Source organism: Antechinus flavipes, chromosome 1, assembly GCF_016432865.1.
Source record: "Antechinus flavipes isolate AdamAnt ecotype Samford, QLD, Australia chromosome 1, AdamAnt_v2, whole genome shotgun sequence".
Classification (NCBI taxonomy): domain Eukaryota; kingdom Metazoa; phylum Chordata; class Mammalia; order Dasyuromorphia; family Dasyuridae; genus Antechinus; species Antechinus flavipes.
The window spans coordinates 327,520,197-327,534,920 of NC_067398.1; the positions used below are offsets into that span (position 1 = coordinate 327,520,197).

Below are 14,724 nucleotides of genomic sequence, written 5' to 3' on the forward strand. Positions count from 1 at the left end.
TCTCCTTCCCTCTCTCCTCCCTCTCTCTCTTCTTGCTGTCTCTGTATCTGTTTTTGTCTCTCTGTGTCTCTCTTTTTGGAATAATCTAGACCTTAAGTCTGAGAGTCCTTGAGTTACAAACTTTGGAATCTGAACCAATAAGTTCAAGTCTCTCTTTACTCTGAGAATAAGAACAGGGAAGGAACTGAGATTAGAATGGGAGAATTTACTTCAGGAGTAACTTCAGTGTAAAGAACTCTGATAAAGATATCCTTTGAAAAGAAAAAAAAAAGGATAAGGCCATAAAAGAATATTTTTTGTCAGTTCCCAAGACTCAGAGTTATTCTGGACCAAAGTGTGAAAACAAGTACTGTTAGTGCTAAACACAAATGAAGCACTGAGTAAGCACATCTCATTCTCTGCCCCACCCTCCTTTCTAATCTCAGCATTACACAGTTAATTTGTAATTTATGTGGAAGAGAATAAGCAATGTTTTAGGCTACTAACTATTTTAATTCCCAGTAGATCGAAACATTCACATACATCAAGGAAGATCTATAATCATCCCCACCTTATCTCAGACACACAATAAAGTTGTAGTACAGTATAGTATTTATGGGCATAATGGGTATTCCATATGGTTTAAAGGATTTAAAGAGCCCCTGAGGGACTATTATTTCATCTGACAGTTACTAGAAGCTTGAAACAGAAGGAGCCCCTTTATCACTGAGGAATTGGGACATTAAAATAGGCTACTTGAATGATGGAGAGACAGGCCGGAACCTAGTTACAGAGTATTGATGGCATGACCACTTAGGATTAGGGAGAGTCTGGGTATTTTATTTATTTGCTAGTGAAGCCTCACATTCACAAGTGGTTGAGAGACAGGGAAGAGGGGGAATTCCTGAGAATCAGGGAAGTTTTTATCTTGTTCAAAGAACTAGAACTTAGAGAGTGTATAGCCCACTTTATAGACAGTTTCTTGGACAAAGGCCTCATATCTCAAATAAATGGAGAACTTTGTTAAATTTATAAGAATATGGGTCATTTCCCAGTTGATAAGCAGCCAAAGGATATGAACAGGCAGTTTTTCAATGAAGAAATCAAAACAATATGTAGTCATAAGAAAAAAATGTTCCAAATTTTATTGATTAGAAAAATGCAAATTAAAACCAGCTTGAGATATCATTTTATACCTAGCAGAGTAGTTTAAATGACAGAAAGGGAAAAAAGACAAATATAGAAAACTTGATATATTGATACACTGTTGGTAGAATTGTGAACTGATCCAACAATTTTGGAGAGTAGCCTGGAATTATGCCTCAAGAGTTATAAAACTTTGTATATCTTTTGACCCGGCAATATAATATTATGTTTATTTCTCAACATGATCAGAGAAAAAGAAAAAAAAAAAGCTGTATGTTCCAAATATTTATACCAGTTCTTTTTGTGACAGTAAAGAATTAGAAATTTAAAGGGTGCCCATCAGTTGGGGAATGGCTAGACAAATTGTGGTATATAATTGTGACAGAATTACCATTACTGTGGTGTAAGAAATGATGAGTGGACTGATATTAGAAAAACCTGGGAAAATTTACAGAAAATAATGAAAAGTGAATTGAGCAAAACCAAGAGAATATTGTATATGGTAACAGCAATATTTGATGAATCATTGTGGACAACAAAGTTATTCTAAATACTACAAACAGTCAAATCAGCTACAGAGGATCTATAAAGGAATATGCTATCCTTTTCCAGAGAAAGAATTGATAAATGGAAGTATGCATAGTATGATTTTACATATTATTATAAATCTGTGTCAAATGGTGATCTGTAGTGTGGAATGGGAAGAAGGAAGGAATATTTGGGAACTTAAAATGTAATAAAAATCGATAAAATTAATTTAGAAAATTTAAGTCAACAAAAAAGTTAACAACTGAAATGTATAGCTACATATACCATAAAGTCCTAACCTTCATTCATATGAGAAAATCAATATTTTGGGTCAACCAACAAATCACCAGGCATTTATTAAGTGCCTCATGTGCCAGATGAGACACAGGGAAAAAAGAAACCATACCTCATTTCAAAGAGTTTGTATTATACAGAAGAATGGAATTCTAGCAAGGTGGTAGTGGCTAGGAAAAGGGAAGGAGGAAGAAGAAGCTTTGGCTTCTGTCTCATCCCTGAACTTGTCTATGGACCAGAAGTTATGCCTGAACCAATTATCTGTTTCCCCTACTAACCAAGCTTATGCTAAGAGAACCTCCAGAGGGGATAGGGATTTTTAAAAAATATGATAGTATTATCTATACTTTGCTAATTATAAGCTTCAGATGTTACAAGAATGAATGGACCTTAAAGACCACCTAACTCGCTTCCTTGTTTTACAGAAATGGAATGGGAAGCACAGAGAAATTAAATGACTTTCCCCAAATCATTCAGCTACTACCAGGTGGAACTGGGAGTGAGAAACCCAATTCCTCTGACTTGGGGTTCCAAATACTCCAAGTAACACCATATCCAAAATAAAGAAGCCATCTGTGACTATAGAATTACAAATCTAAACAAAACAAAGGAACAAAGGGAACTGAAGCTCATCAGATGGGTTTTTTTTAAGTTATCTCCCTTCATTAGAAGTTCTTGAATCATCAAAGAGCTATTTAAAAATAGCCTTAGTTACAAAAGATTAAGCATAAAAATATAATAGTGTTTGGCTAAGCTTAAAAGTTTTACTTTGATGGGCTGATAACCCTTAAAGGCGATAATATCCATTAATTAGCTCTCCATCAAGTTGACAATTTAATAGAACTCTGTGGAAAAATCTCATAGAGAAGGAACCCTTTAAAATACTAGTGATGATGACAGGATCAATATTGATATTATGTTAATTATATTAGATTTTTCTGGATGGAACAATGTCTTGGGGAACATGATAAAAATAACAATTATAATGTTAGCTAACCTTTATATTTCATATTGAGGTTTGTAAAACAGTTTACATGTATTATGTCATTCGAGTTGCACAAGAATCAGGTGAGTTAGTTACTATTATTAATCCCATTTTACAGATCTGCTGCTCAGAGAAATTAAATAATTTGTCTTGAGTCACACATCTGGCAAGTGTCAGAAATGGGATTTAAATCCAGGTCTTTCTGACCCGAAATCCATCATGAATAAACATTTGATATATTTATATGCATGTACTAATAATCCACATTATAATAAGGTTCTGTTATAATTTAAATTAATATGCAACTAAAACTACTCTTTTTCTTTTTTATATGAATCTCTATTTTTTCCAACTGCTTTTTTAAAAACAAAAATAGTATACAATAAATGCCATTAATTACTTTCAAAACTCTCCTGCTTATTTATAATTCCTTCAGAACTTCCTTGTGTTCTCTGCCATATATGTATGTATGTATGTATGTGTGTGTGTGTGTGTGTATGTATACATATATACATACACACACACACACTTCTCTCAATTAAACAACAAGAAAAAGAAAGGGTGGGGGGGAACCCTTTGTAAGGTTTTACAAATAAGCAAAGTTAAGGAAAACAACAGTAGCCATGTTAAAAAATGTTCAGTCTCTATCCTGAATCTATCACTTCTCTTTTGTGATATAGGTAAGCAATATGGTTCTTCATAGGTCCTCAGCAGACAATTGGTCATTGTATTGATCAGAGGTGTGCTTGAACCAGCTTGAACTGACTGCTGAGAGCTGATTTTATCCTTTGAACAAATATACTAAGAAATTGCTCAGATGTGGCAAACAAATAATCTCCTTCTAATAAAGTGGGGTTTTAATCATATTTCAATATTTTTTCTCATTTTCAAGTTGTTTTTCATGTATATAATGGGTATATCAATGACATTATCACTTCCTTTTTATATTCAGTATTGTTTGAAGAAACTGGGGAGGTTTAACCTGAAGAAGAGAAAATTTAGGGGAACATGATATTTCTCTTCAATAAGACAAATGGCTATGATGTGAAATAATTATTTATTCTGTGTGGGCAAAATTAGTATTAAGAGATAACAGCTAAAGGGAAACATTATGGATCAATAAAGGGAATTGCTTCTCATTAATAATGGTTGTTGAAAAATAGAATGTCTTCTATGACAAGTAGTGAATACCTTGCTAGTAGAGATCCTTAAGAAAAGTTAGATTATCCATCAATGCTCTTTAGATGGCATTTGGATTTGATTATGTCTAGATTCTTTTCCAAATCTGGGACATTGTGTCACTGAGAATTATTTTAAGAGCTCAGCACTTGATTTTGCATTCTGAGATTGGTATAGTGAAATTTCTGATATTCAATCATGGTATAATTCAATAAAGTAAAGAAATTACAGTCTCTATTGTTATATAATTTATGTTTTCTGATCACATACAAATTAACCAGAAAGTTACTAGTTAGTTGATTTCTTTCGTTAGATCTCTATTCCCTGATCTATGCTGTGACCTTGGCTTCTCAAAGGCCATGCCATTGGAGTTCAGACACTGGTAGAACTTCCCAGTCTGGAAAAGATCTGCTTGGGGACAAACTCAGCTTCTGTCATCTGAGAACCAGATTTCTAAATTGTGGAGAGGATTACTATCCAAAGGTTGGATACCAAGTGATGAAGTGATTTGGCTACAGAAACTCATGAAATCAAAACTCCCAAGACATAGAAGGGTTGTACCCACACTGATGAAACCACAGATCTCTTAAAAATTGATGTAATTTTGTAATTTTAATAAAAGTGCTTTTCATTCAATAGTCTTTCAAAGACAGCAATTGTTTGTGCCCATATCCCATGTTTAATTACTTTATTAAGAAAATCTAGGATGAGGTGAACTCCAGGGAAATGTGATTAATTTTAGGACAAGTAAAAAGGAGCCTTGTTTCACAAAGGATATCACATATTTTTGGAATTCATTGCTCCAAAAGTAGTACTGGCAGAAAATTCAAATGGATTAAAGCTTATTTATAGATTGGAAGTATTGTTTGGTGAAAAGAATATGATACTTAGAGGACAAGACTTCAGTTTAAATGATTTCCCTCACATTTACTATCCATGTGATCATATTTTCTTTTCTGTAAAGTGGAAATAATAATTCTTGTCTACATATATTCCAACATTGTTATAGGGACAGCACTTTAAAGATTATAACTATTATTGTTTGGACCAGACCTGCTATTTTAGTAGTACAAATCTCTATCTAATCAATAAAAGACAATACTTGCTTTCCATTCTATTTTGGAGAGTTGTATGGGGATACTGAGAAGTTTAAGTGACTTATTTAAATGACTTGTTTAGGGTCATGCAACTGGCATCTGTCAGAAGCAGGAATGGAACCCTGATTGTTCTGATTTCAAAGCTGGTTCACTATGTACTCTTCTGTTTTCTTTTTTATTAAAGCTTTTTATTTTCAAAACATATGCATGGATAATTTTTCAACATTAACCCTTTCAAAACCTTGTGTTTCAATTTTCCCTCCCTTTCTCCATCCTCTCCCCTGAATGGCAAGTAACCCAATATATGTTAAACATGGTAAAAAATATATGTTAATTCCAATATACAAACTACTGGAGGGGCAGAACTTCTCCATGACTACTAAAAGAAGCTGGGAGTACCTTTAATCTTTAAGTTTGAGAGGAGGGAGAACAACCATGTCTTGATATATATCTCTCTCCTGGGACGTGTGATGGCAAGAGAACCTTGGACAGAATAGCCCATAACTCAATTCAATCTCTACATTTGTCATGTTCAAACCAGAGGAGTCCAACACAAGATCTATGGACCACATCAGTTGGAAACACTTCTGGGTACAGCCCAAACCAGATTAAATGCGATTGGGAGATATTTAACAAAATAAATAAAAATGCAGTAAAACAAAGAGTACATTACAACTTAAAAATAATTCAATATGTAGTTCTCAAGGATCCTCATGTATAGATAAGTAGCCCTTGCATATATTTCTGTTTGACTTCACTGTTCTAAACCATGGAACTTCCCACTGTATATATCAAGGTAGCCCTATATGAATACTGAGAGAAAAAGAGAGAGAGAAACAGAGAGAAAGAGAGAGAGAGAGAGACAATGATTTTTCATGTGTTATCCCCTAATGGAATACGGACCAATTAATCAATAAGCATTTATTAGGTGCTATCTTTGTACTAAACACTAGGGATACAAAGAAAAGTCTGAATAGTTTGGAGAAAGAATATAAATAAATAGGTTCATTCATGATACATACTGAGTAGATGAAAGGATTAGGGGGAAAGTAGAGTTGCCTGAGAAGTTGCTATGGTCAAAGATGGATAACAGATCATTATAGACTGGCTCAGAACACGGAGACAGCTTTAGAGAGTCAGAGTTTTAGAGGGAAAAATTGATTCCAGGTGATAGTAAAGGGCCAGAAGGTCCATAATGCTGTGACATCCACCACTGACAGGATTAATAGGCCTTGTTACCTGATGTATTGGGATGACGAGGAAGGCACCCCCTCCAGCACATTCTGTCACAACAGCAATGAAGTGGGGGTTAACAGCACAGAAATGATTGTCATGGACGCTCCTGGTGATGGGTACACAGTCATAGCAATTCTCTTTGCTGGCGGCTTTGCCATAGACATGGCGGAACTTTGAACTTCGATACTGAGGGTGCCATGACATCTGCCAGAGGAAAAAGAGCAAATGAAATTTAAAAAATTGTAGGGGCACAGATAGAAAGAGAAATTCCACTTAAAATGAAATAAAATTCAATATTAAATACTGGGAGTCTAGCTGCTGAAAAAAACCTAGGAATTATATATACACAATTACAAAACACTTTTCACACAATAAGGATAGATCTAAATGACTGGAGAAATATGATTTGCTCATGGGTAGGCTGGGCCAATATAATAAAAAGGATAATTGCCTAAATTAATTTACTTATTCAGAGCCATATCAAACTAGCAAAGAATTAACTTAAGAAAAAACAAAAGGTCAAGAATATTGAGGGAAACAATGTAAAAAGGTGAAGGAATATGGTCTAGCCATAGTAATCTAGTATTTGATCATCTCAAAGATTCAAGCTTTTTGAGATAAGAACTCAACAACTGATAAAAACTGCTGGGAAAACTGGAAATCAGATTGGCAGAAAATAGGCATAGACCAGCATCTTTTACTGTTTACCAAGATAAAGTCAAAATGAATAAATGAATTAGGCAATGGTTGATATCATAGCAAATTAGGGGAGTATGGAATATTTTACCTGTCAGATTTATGGATAAAAGAAGAATTTATGACCAAACAAGAAATAGAGAACATTACAGGATATAAAATGGTTAATTTTGAGTACAACCAATTTTAAAAGTTTTATACCAAAATTCCCCCAATGTATTCAAGATTAAAAGGAAAGCAAAAAACTGGGAAAACATTTTTACAGCAAGTTTCTCTGATAAAGACCTTATTTCTCAAATATAAAGAGACCTGAATCAAATTTATGACTGCAAGTCATTCATCAATTGACAAATGGTCAAATATAAATAGGTCATTTTCAGAAGAAGAAATCAAAACTAGTTATAGTCATAGAAAAATGCTCTAAATCACATTTGATTAGAAAATAGAAATTAAAAAACTGGGGCACCACCTCATACCTGTAAGATTAACTAATATGACAGAAAAGAAAAATGATAAATGTTGGAAAGATAGAAAAAGCAGGACACTATGAACTGATCCAACCATCTAGAAAGAAATTTGGAATTATAACCAAAGGACTATAAAACTCTGCATATTCTTTTGACCCAGGAATACCATTATTAGCTCTGCATGCTAAAGAGATCAAAGAAGAAGAAAAAAATTAAAAATTCAAAAATATTTATAGCAGGTATTTTTGGAAATGCTCATCAGGAAATGGCTGAACAAGTTGTGGTATATGATTATGATGGAATGCTAATGAGCTATAAGAAATAATGAGCAGGATGCTTTCAGAAAAACTTGAAAAGATTTATATGCACTGATGTAGTGAAGTCAACAGACCAGATCAAAGCATAGTTTTTTAAACTTTTTTTTTTGTTGGTGGTGGTTTTGTTTTTTGTTTGTTTGCTTTTGGTCTGTGTTTTTTTGCAACATTGCTAATATGGAAATGTGTTTTACGTGACTGCACATGTATATCTATATCAAACTAATGAGTAGTTCAGCAGAATAGCAAGAGTCAATGCTTAATGGATTTGGAGTAAATCCCACCTCTAACACTTAACAACTGTGTGACTATGGACAAGTCATTCAATTTCTCTGATTCTCAGTTTTCTTATTTGTCAAATTGGGAATCCCTGAAGGTCTTAATATATGATAATGTTTATAAAGTACTTTTTGAACTTTAAGTATTCCTAATAGCAACTATATTCATTACTATTAGCACTTCAAATGACAACTATATTCATTATCATTACTATAAATAACATAGTTATTGTTATTATACATTTGCTTATTTTTCCTCGGCAATGAAGCTTCTTTGAAAAGGAGAGGACAGAGGAAAATTGATTACCATTACTTAAACAATTGATCAATATTGAAAGAAGGGGACAAATCTAAGAAACATTTTCCAAAAAATGATTAAAAAAGAAGAGAGGTTGGAGAAGAGTTAAAAAATTATTTATAGATTTCTCTTCTTAAAAAAAGGAAGATGGTGGATTAATTAGTGGAAATGGGGGGAGAAAACCCAATCTTAAGGATATTTGTTTTGGATCTGTAGGATTTGTAGGCAACTGGATAGCAGAACAAAAGACAAATAGTTACAGCTCATTTTTCTCCTCTTCTTGTTGCCTGGCAGGTAAACCACACACAGTTAGGTACTTTCATGAAAGGTTCTGGACAATGACCAAAGAAAGCATTCACAGCAAAGAATTATTTTCTATAAACATTCTTTATAACCTAGTCAGCAAAACACTATTTCTACAGACCATTTACTGGGTACATAGAAATAGATTTGCTCTATAGAAACCTTCTTTTGTAATGATATTTGCTATAATGGAATTTTTAGCTGTTACAGTAAAAATTGCCATCAATAAGAATATATGAGGCTTAACATTTGGTCCAGATCCTCTCCTTGAATGGGGGCCAGTGCTCTCTGCTGACATTATATCATGTGTATTCAATGCCTCCTTGCCCAGAAAAGTAGGACATAATTCTTATTTAACTCTATGGGACATGATGTTGATGTTTTATTAGTAAGTGATTGTTTGTGGATTGTATTCCCCTATAACAAGATGTTTCCTGTATGCAACTGAGACTCTTATTGAGGAAAACATATACATTGACATTTTTATGTATAACTACCACTTAACTTTCTCTAAAAACAAAAAAATGTCCTTATACCATCTAATAACAATTTATTATGCCTAAGCAAAGACTAGGATGCAGCTTAAACAATGAAAAGGCTAGAGCACATTATGCTTTTAAAATATTTTTTTCCCACTTTAAAAAATGCTCTGAGCAGCATCCATCCTGATCCTAGGCTTAATCAAATTCAGGATCAATTCTGGTATATTCTCTTCCCTGAAATTTACACCTAGCCTCATTATATTGCTTCAATTCAAGAAACATCCATTAATTACTATGTACTAGGCTATGTTAAATGCTGGAGATATAAAGAGAATAATAAAATAATGCTTTTTCTCAAAGAACTTATATTTCACTTCAGTTGGTTTCACTGCTGAGATCAGGAGGAGATCCAGTAGTCAGAACCAACTCTGGTTGCTGACTCAGAAATGAAATGAACTTGGAATGTATGTGGGGCTTCAAACGGATTTAGCTGCCCCAGTTTTTACCCTGACACACTAGGCTTAACTTCCCACATGCTCAAACAGGCCTATTTCCAATGAGTTATTCTGGGTCACACCTATTTTCCCATGCCTTTGATGGCACCCTCTGCTTCATTAATACCCACTGGTCCTGAGTATGAGTTTGGTTATATAGAGGCAAATGCAAGAAATAATTCTTGCACTGGCTTTTCAATATGCTTTAAACTATAATGGGCAGGGAGACCAATTCTTATTTTATATCCATTCTGAGCCAACTCTCCAAGCACCAGACATGTGCCAAAGACTGCTTTAGGGTATGACACCTTCCAGATTTTCAGAATAAGTGGTTTCAGAATTTCAATAAAAAAATTAGATTCATTTATTAAATGTCTCCCAAGTGAAAAGTATTGTTGCTTTCAACAACAGCCAAATCCTTGATCTGTAATGGCCCAAGACTTACTCATTAAGAACAATTCTAGGATCCATGAAATTTTATTTCATAACCTCTTGGATGAAGGCATGGATGCTGACTGCTGAAAAATCATTTTGATGAGTGGTGGAGCAAATGGCAGATTCAGTTATGTTTGGCTCTCCATCAGAATGGGCAACTCCATTGAACCTGATGTCTTTTTGTTGTTGTAACCTTGACAGCATTTTCAGATCCAGGGGTTAGATAGTATTTACAAAGTAATAGGCTAGTCTGAAAATTTACTTCAAGACTCGTAGAAATGAATGATTGTCTTTTGGAGAACTTGTATAGTTATTGTCTGGACAAGTAATTAGGTTGCCTAAGCCAAGTAACCGGAACATTAAAAAAAAGCAGTGTTTTAGCAAGCTCCACTCAGAGCTCACGGGCAACACACCTATTTGTATTTTACCAGAAATATGACCTCATTCATTTCCGTTAAGTTGTTCACATTGGCCACCTGGCAAAGTGCATGGTATAGCAAGAGTGCTGGACCTCGTCAGGAAAGACCCCGTATTTTACACTAATGGTATAAGGTCAAAGTAAGGGATCATGAAATCATAGATCTAAAGTTGGGAGGAACCGGAAACAAGTTTGACTCCTTTATTTTAGGGATAAAGTAATGGAGACTCAAGGTTAAGGTCCCACAAATGATAATATGAAAGATTCCCAGAGTCAGTATTCAAACTGAGGTCCCCTATGGCTCCAAAGCAGGGATTCTTAACTTAATATCTGTGCTGCTCCCTCTTTTTTTTAAAACTATATTTTGATAATTATGTTTCAATAGAATTGGTTTCCTTTGTAATACTAAATGTTTTATGCTAAGCGTTTAATATCATTCTTCGGAAAACAGGGCGCCTAAGCTTCACCAATAGGTCAAAGAGTTCCGTGATCCTAAAAACTTAAAAATCTCCCCTTAAAAGGCAGCACTATTTTCATCACATCATGTTGATTTTCACTTATACTTTCTGAATCTCACTTTCCTCATTTGTTTTTTTTTTTTCACTTTCCTCATTTGTAAAAAATCTAATGATACATTATGGGATTTTAAAAACTAAGCAAATATTTATAAAGTATTTTGTAAATCTTATGGTGTTTACAAAATATCAGCTATTATTTTTTAGTAACAACAATAAGGAGAGTCACAATCATACTCATGAATGACTTTCATAAAATTCTCATATAGATCTCTTTTATCCACTAAAGTTTCAGTTTAATACAGTATTGCGGTATAGACATTCCCTTGGATTCTCAGAGACAGTATCAGTATAATATAAGCTCTTAAATAGTTATACCAAGCTGGAAAGATTTGGGGTATGAACCTGGCAATGGATTGTGGACTAGTTCAATTAAAAGAAGATGATGGCCATAGAAACTCATGAAGACCTTACACTGAAGGAATTGGAGAGAGTACCCACTCTTAGGAAATTCTGGACTTTTTAAAGTATTAGAGTAGCACAAAAATCATGCAAAAAGATACCGTTAGTATAAATCCTCATCATGCAAGCCAGCCCATTTTAGTGCCAAACAGATGATATCATGTGGCAGTGAGCCAAGGCATTAAGCCAATGAGCCAGGCCACTTCACACATTCCCTTATTATTTTGCACCATCAGTGATGGACTGCAGCAACAAATTCTGTTCAAAGGCAGCCATCAGTTGTCTCAAAGGAAATGTAAAATGCACAAATTTAAAGATCTCTCTATTCCAAATGTTCAAATGGACTATTTGTGCCTGACCTATGTACAACCAGACCCAGTTGGACACAATGTATGTTGACCCTGACATAGTGATGTCATTTTGGTCCTCTTTGGTCATGAGGGACAACTGTCACCATTCTCAGACAAATTTTTGGCCAAAGAGAAAAGCCTAGATAAGAGTCTAAATAGGGAGATTAGGAAATGGAGTAGGAAGATAAGTATGAAAGTACAAGAAACAGCAATATTTGGCCTGAATGAGAAAAGTCTTAGAGGCAGGAAGAATTATTATAATTTTCAAATATTTGAAGAAATGCCAAGTAGAAAAAGATTAGATTTTTTCTTGTTTGTTTATTGGATTTAAAACAGTGAATAGCAGTAAATGGGCTTCCTTTCGGAAGCAGTGAGATTCCCCATCACTGGAGGTCTTCAAGTAGAGGGTGGATGATCACTTATTAAGGATAGTGTTTTATGTGTAGAAGATGGGAATGAGGTGATTAGTTCCTACTCAGAAATGCCTTGGACTATATGACTTCTGAGCTATTTTCTAACCCAGAAACTTGGATCCCGTGATTTTAGCATTCTACTTTCCTTTTGATCACTGCTGATTATTACAGAGATTAAGCTAGGGCTCCTCATAAGAGACTCAAATATCAGTATCATATATTGTAGGTCATATATCTACATCACACTTAATATATCTATATCTATCTCTATATCCACATCTACACTTATCTATATCTACCTCTATATCTCATCTATCATCATAGATATGAATACATTATCTCTCCCATTAAAGTACAAATTCCTTGAGGGCACTTTTATCTCACTTTTGTGTTATTTTTTTCACTTCCACTTCTGTCCTTTGCCATTAACAGTGTCCAGCACATGACTAATACTTAATAAATGCTTCTTGGTTAATTAATTGCCATATCTTGATTAGTTTCAGGGAAACTTTCACACTTAGGGAAATAAAGTTGATATAGTAAACTTTGGCAGGTTAGATCATCTGAAGGGTTTAATCATAATAATTCTAGTGTAGGCAACACACTGACCAGAAGGGGCTTAAAATATGGCATTGACCCCTAGCAAGGTCTTCCATGTTCTACTCATCATTTATATGATTGCCAGATTAATCTCCTTAAACACTGCTTTGTCATAAAAAAAAAAAAAAGTTCTTCGCTAGCTCCACATTTTCTAGCTCAGCACATCTAACCTCCTTTGCTTTCAAAGCCTCAAGCTGGCCCCATCCTTTGGTCCTAACCTTATTTTTCACGCCTTCTCATCATATACCTTCTGCTCTAGTTAAATCTATCTCCTCAACAAACACACCAGTTCCAGGGCTAATTTTTAGGGAGGCAGAAGACCTGAGTTCAGATTCTTTCTTTGTCCTTTACTGCCTCTGTGATCTTGGGCAAATTATTTAACTTCCTTGCACCTGTTTAATCCTTTGCCCTTTTAACTCCCCTTTAGCTTGAGATTTATGATTTCATTCTTCCCTTTTGGAATGGCCTTCCTCCTACTTCTCTCTCTGCAATCCATATCCTACTTGCCCTTGAAGATACAAATCAAGTCTTGATCACTCATGAAACTTTCCTTTAGGAATTACTGATCTCCCTTTTCCTTAACTCTGGCAACCCATTTAAGTGTTTAATCATGCCTTATTGTGCCCTTCAATATTATTTGTATTAAGCAATATATTTAAGGTCTAATGCAGAATTAGTTTTATTTCATGTACATGTTGAGCATGCTTGTTACATGCTGTATGTGGTCCCTATGGTGGAATTATGGGAGGACAAGGATCAAAGTCACAGGGGATAGGCAAGCATGGATGGGTTATTACATGTCTCACTAGAGAGAAGATTCAAATGGATAGGATGTGGAAGAGAAACGGCACTCACTGGTCTTGGAGTCACAAAGACCTGGATTCAAATACTGCCTGAGAAGTTCTAATAATTATGTAACCCTGAACAAATCAATTATAGCTCAGTTTCCTCATTTGTAAAGTTGAGGGGAGTTTATTCAGTGGACTCTAAGCTCCATTCCAGTTCTAAATGTGTGATCCCATGAGGTCACAGATTCATTTGAATATTGAGCTTTCTGGGACAACTAAATAGAGTTTACAAATGCAAAGAGAACTCTCAAAATTTTGACTTGACAGGTTCCTGTTTTTGCTCACAAAGTGGCACTCATGTGCCTGTCCCTCAGTATAACATTCAATTCTTTCAAGTGCTTTAGTATAAAGGGAAAAAAAAAGTATTCAACATTGTTTTATGCATGTTAGTTTTGTTCTTCCCAGGTAGATTGTATGGAATCACAGAAACTCTCATATCATAGAATTAAAAATTTTCTAACAATGACAGCTAGTATTCATATAAATGGTTGATTGTATAGAATCATAAAAATCTAAGGTCTCATAATCACAAAGAATTAAAAATTTTCTAATAATGATGGCTAGTATTCATTATAAATAATTGATTGTATAGAATCATAGAAACTCATGGTCTCATAACCACAAAAGATTATAAATTTTCTAATAATAATAATAGCTAGTATTCATATAAATGCTTTAAGATTTACAAAGCCTTAAGTATGTTACCTTATTTGATCCTCACAACAACCCTGTGAGGTAAACGTTTTTATTATCCCATATTTACAGATGAAGAAATTGAGGTTTAAAATTATAAAGAAACTTAGAATTCAATTAGTTCAACAATCTTATTTTCCATATGAACAGAGATTCTGATTTTCTTGGCTCAGAAGCTGGTTTTGTACTGTTCTCCTCCTATTATTATTTGTAG

The 14,724-nt window shown here is 34.3% G+C and overlaps 1 protein-coding gene across 2 annotated transcripts in view; it reads right to left on the bottom strand.

Moving 5' to 3' along the window:
- CORO2A (coronin 2A) overlaps positions 1–14,724 on the bottom strand; it is a 156,315-nt gene that overhangs the window by 48,566 nt on the left and 93,025 nt on the right. For both annotated transcript variants that reach the window (XM_051967025.1, XM_051967015.1), the window contains exon 2: positions 6,448–6,648. In XM_051967025.1, coding sequence (XP_051822985.1) covers positions 6,448–6,648 — 201 coding nt within the window. The remainder of the gene's footprint in view (positions 1–6,447; positions 6,649–14,724) is intronic.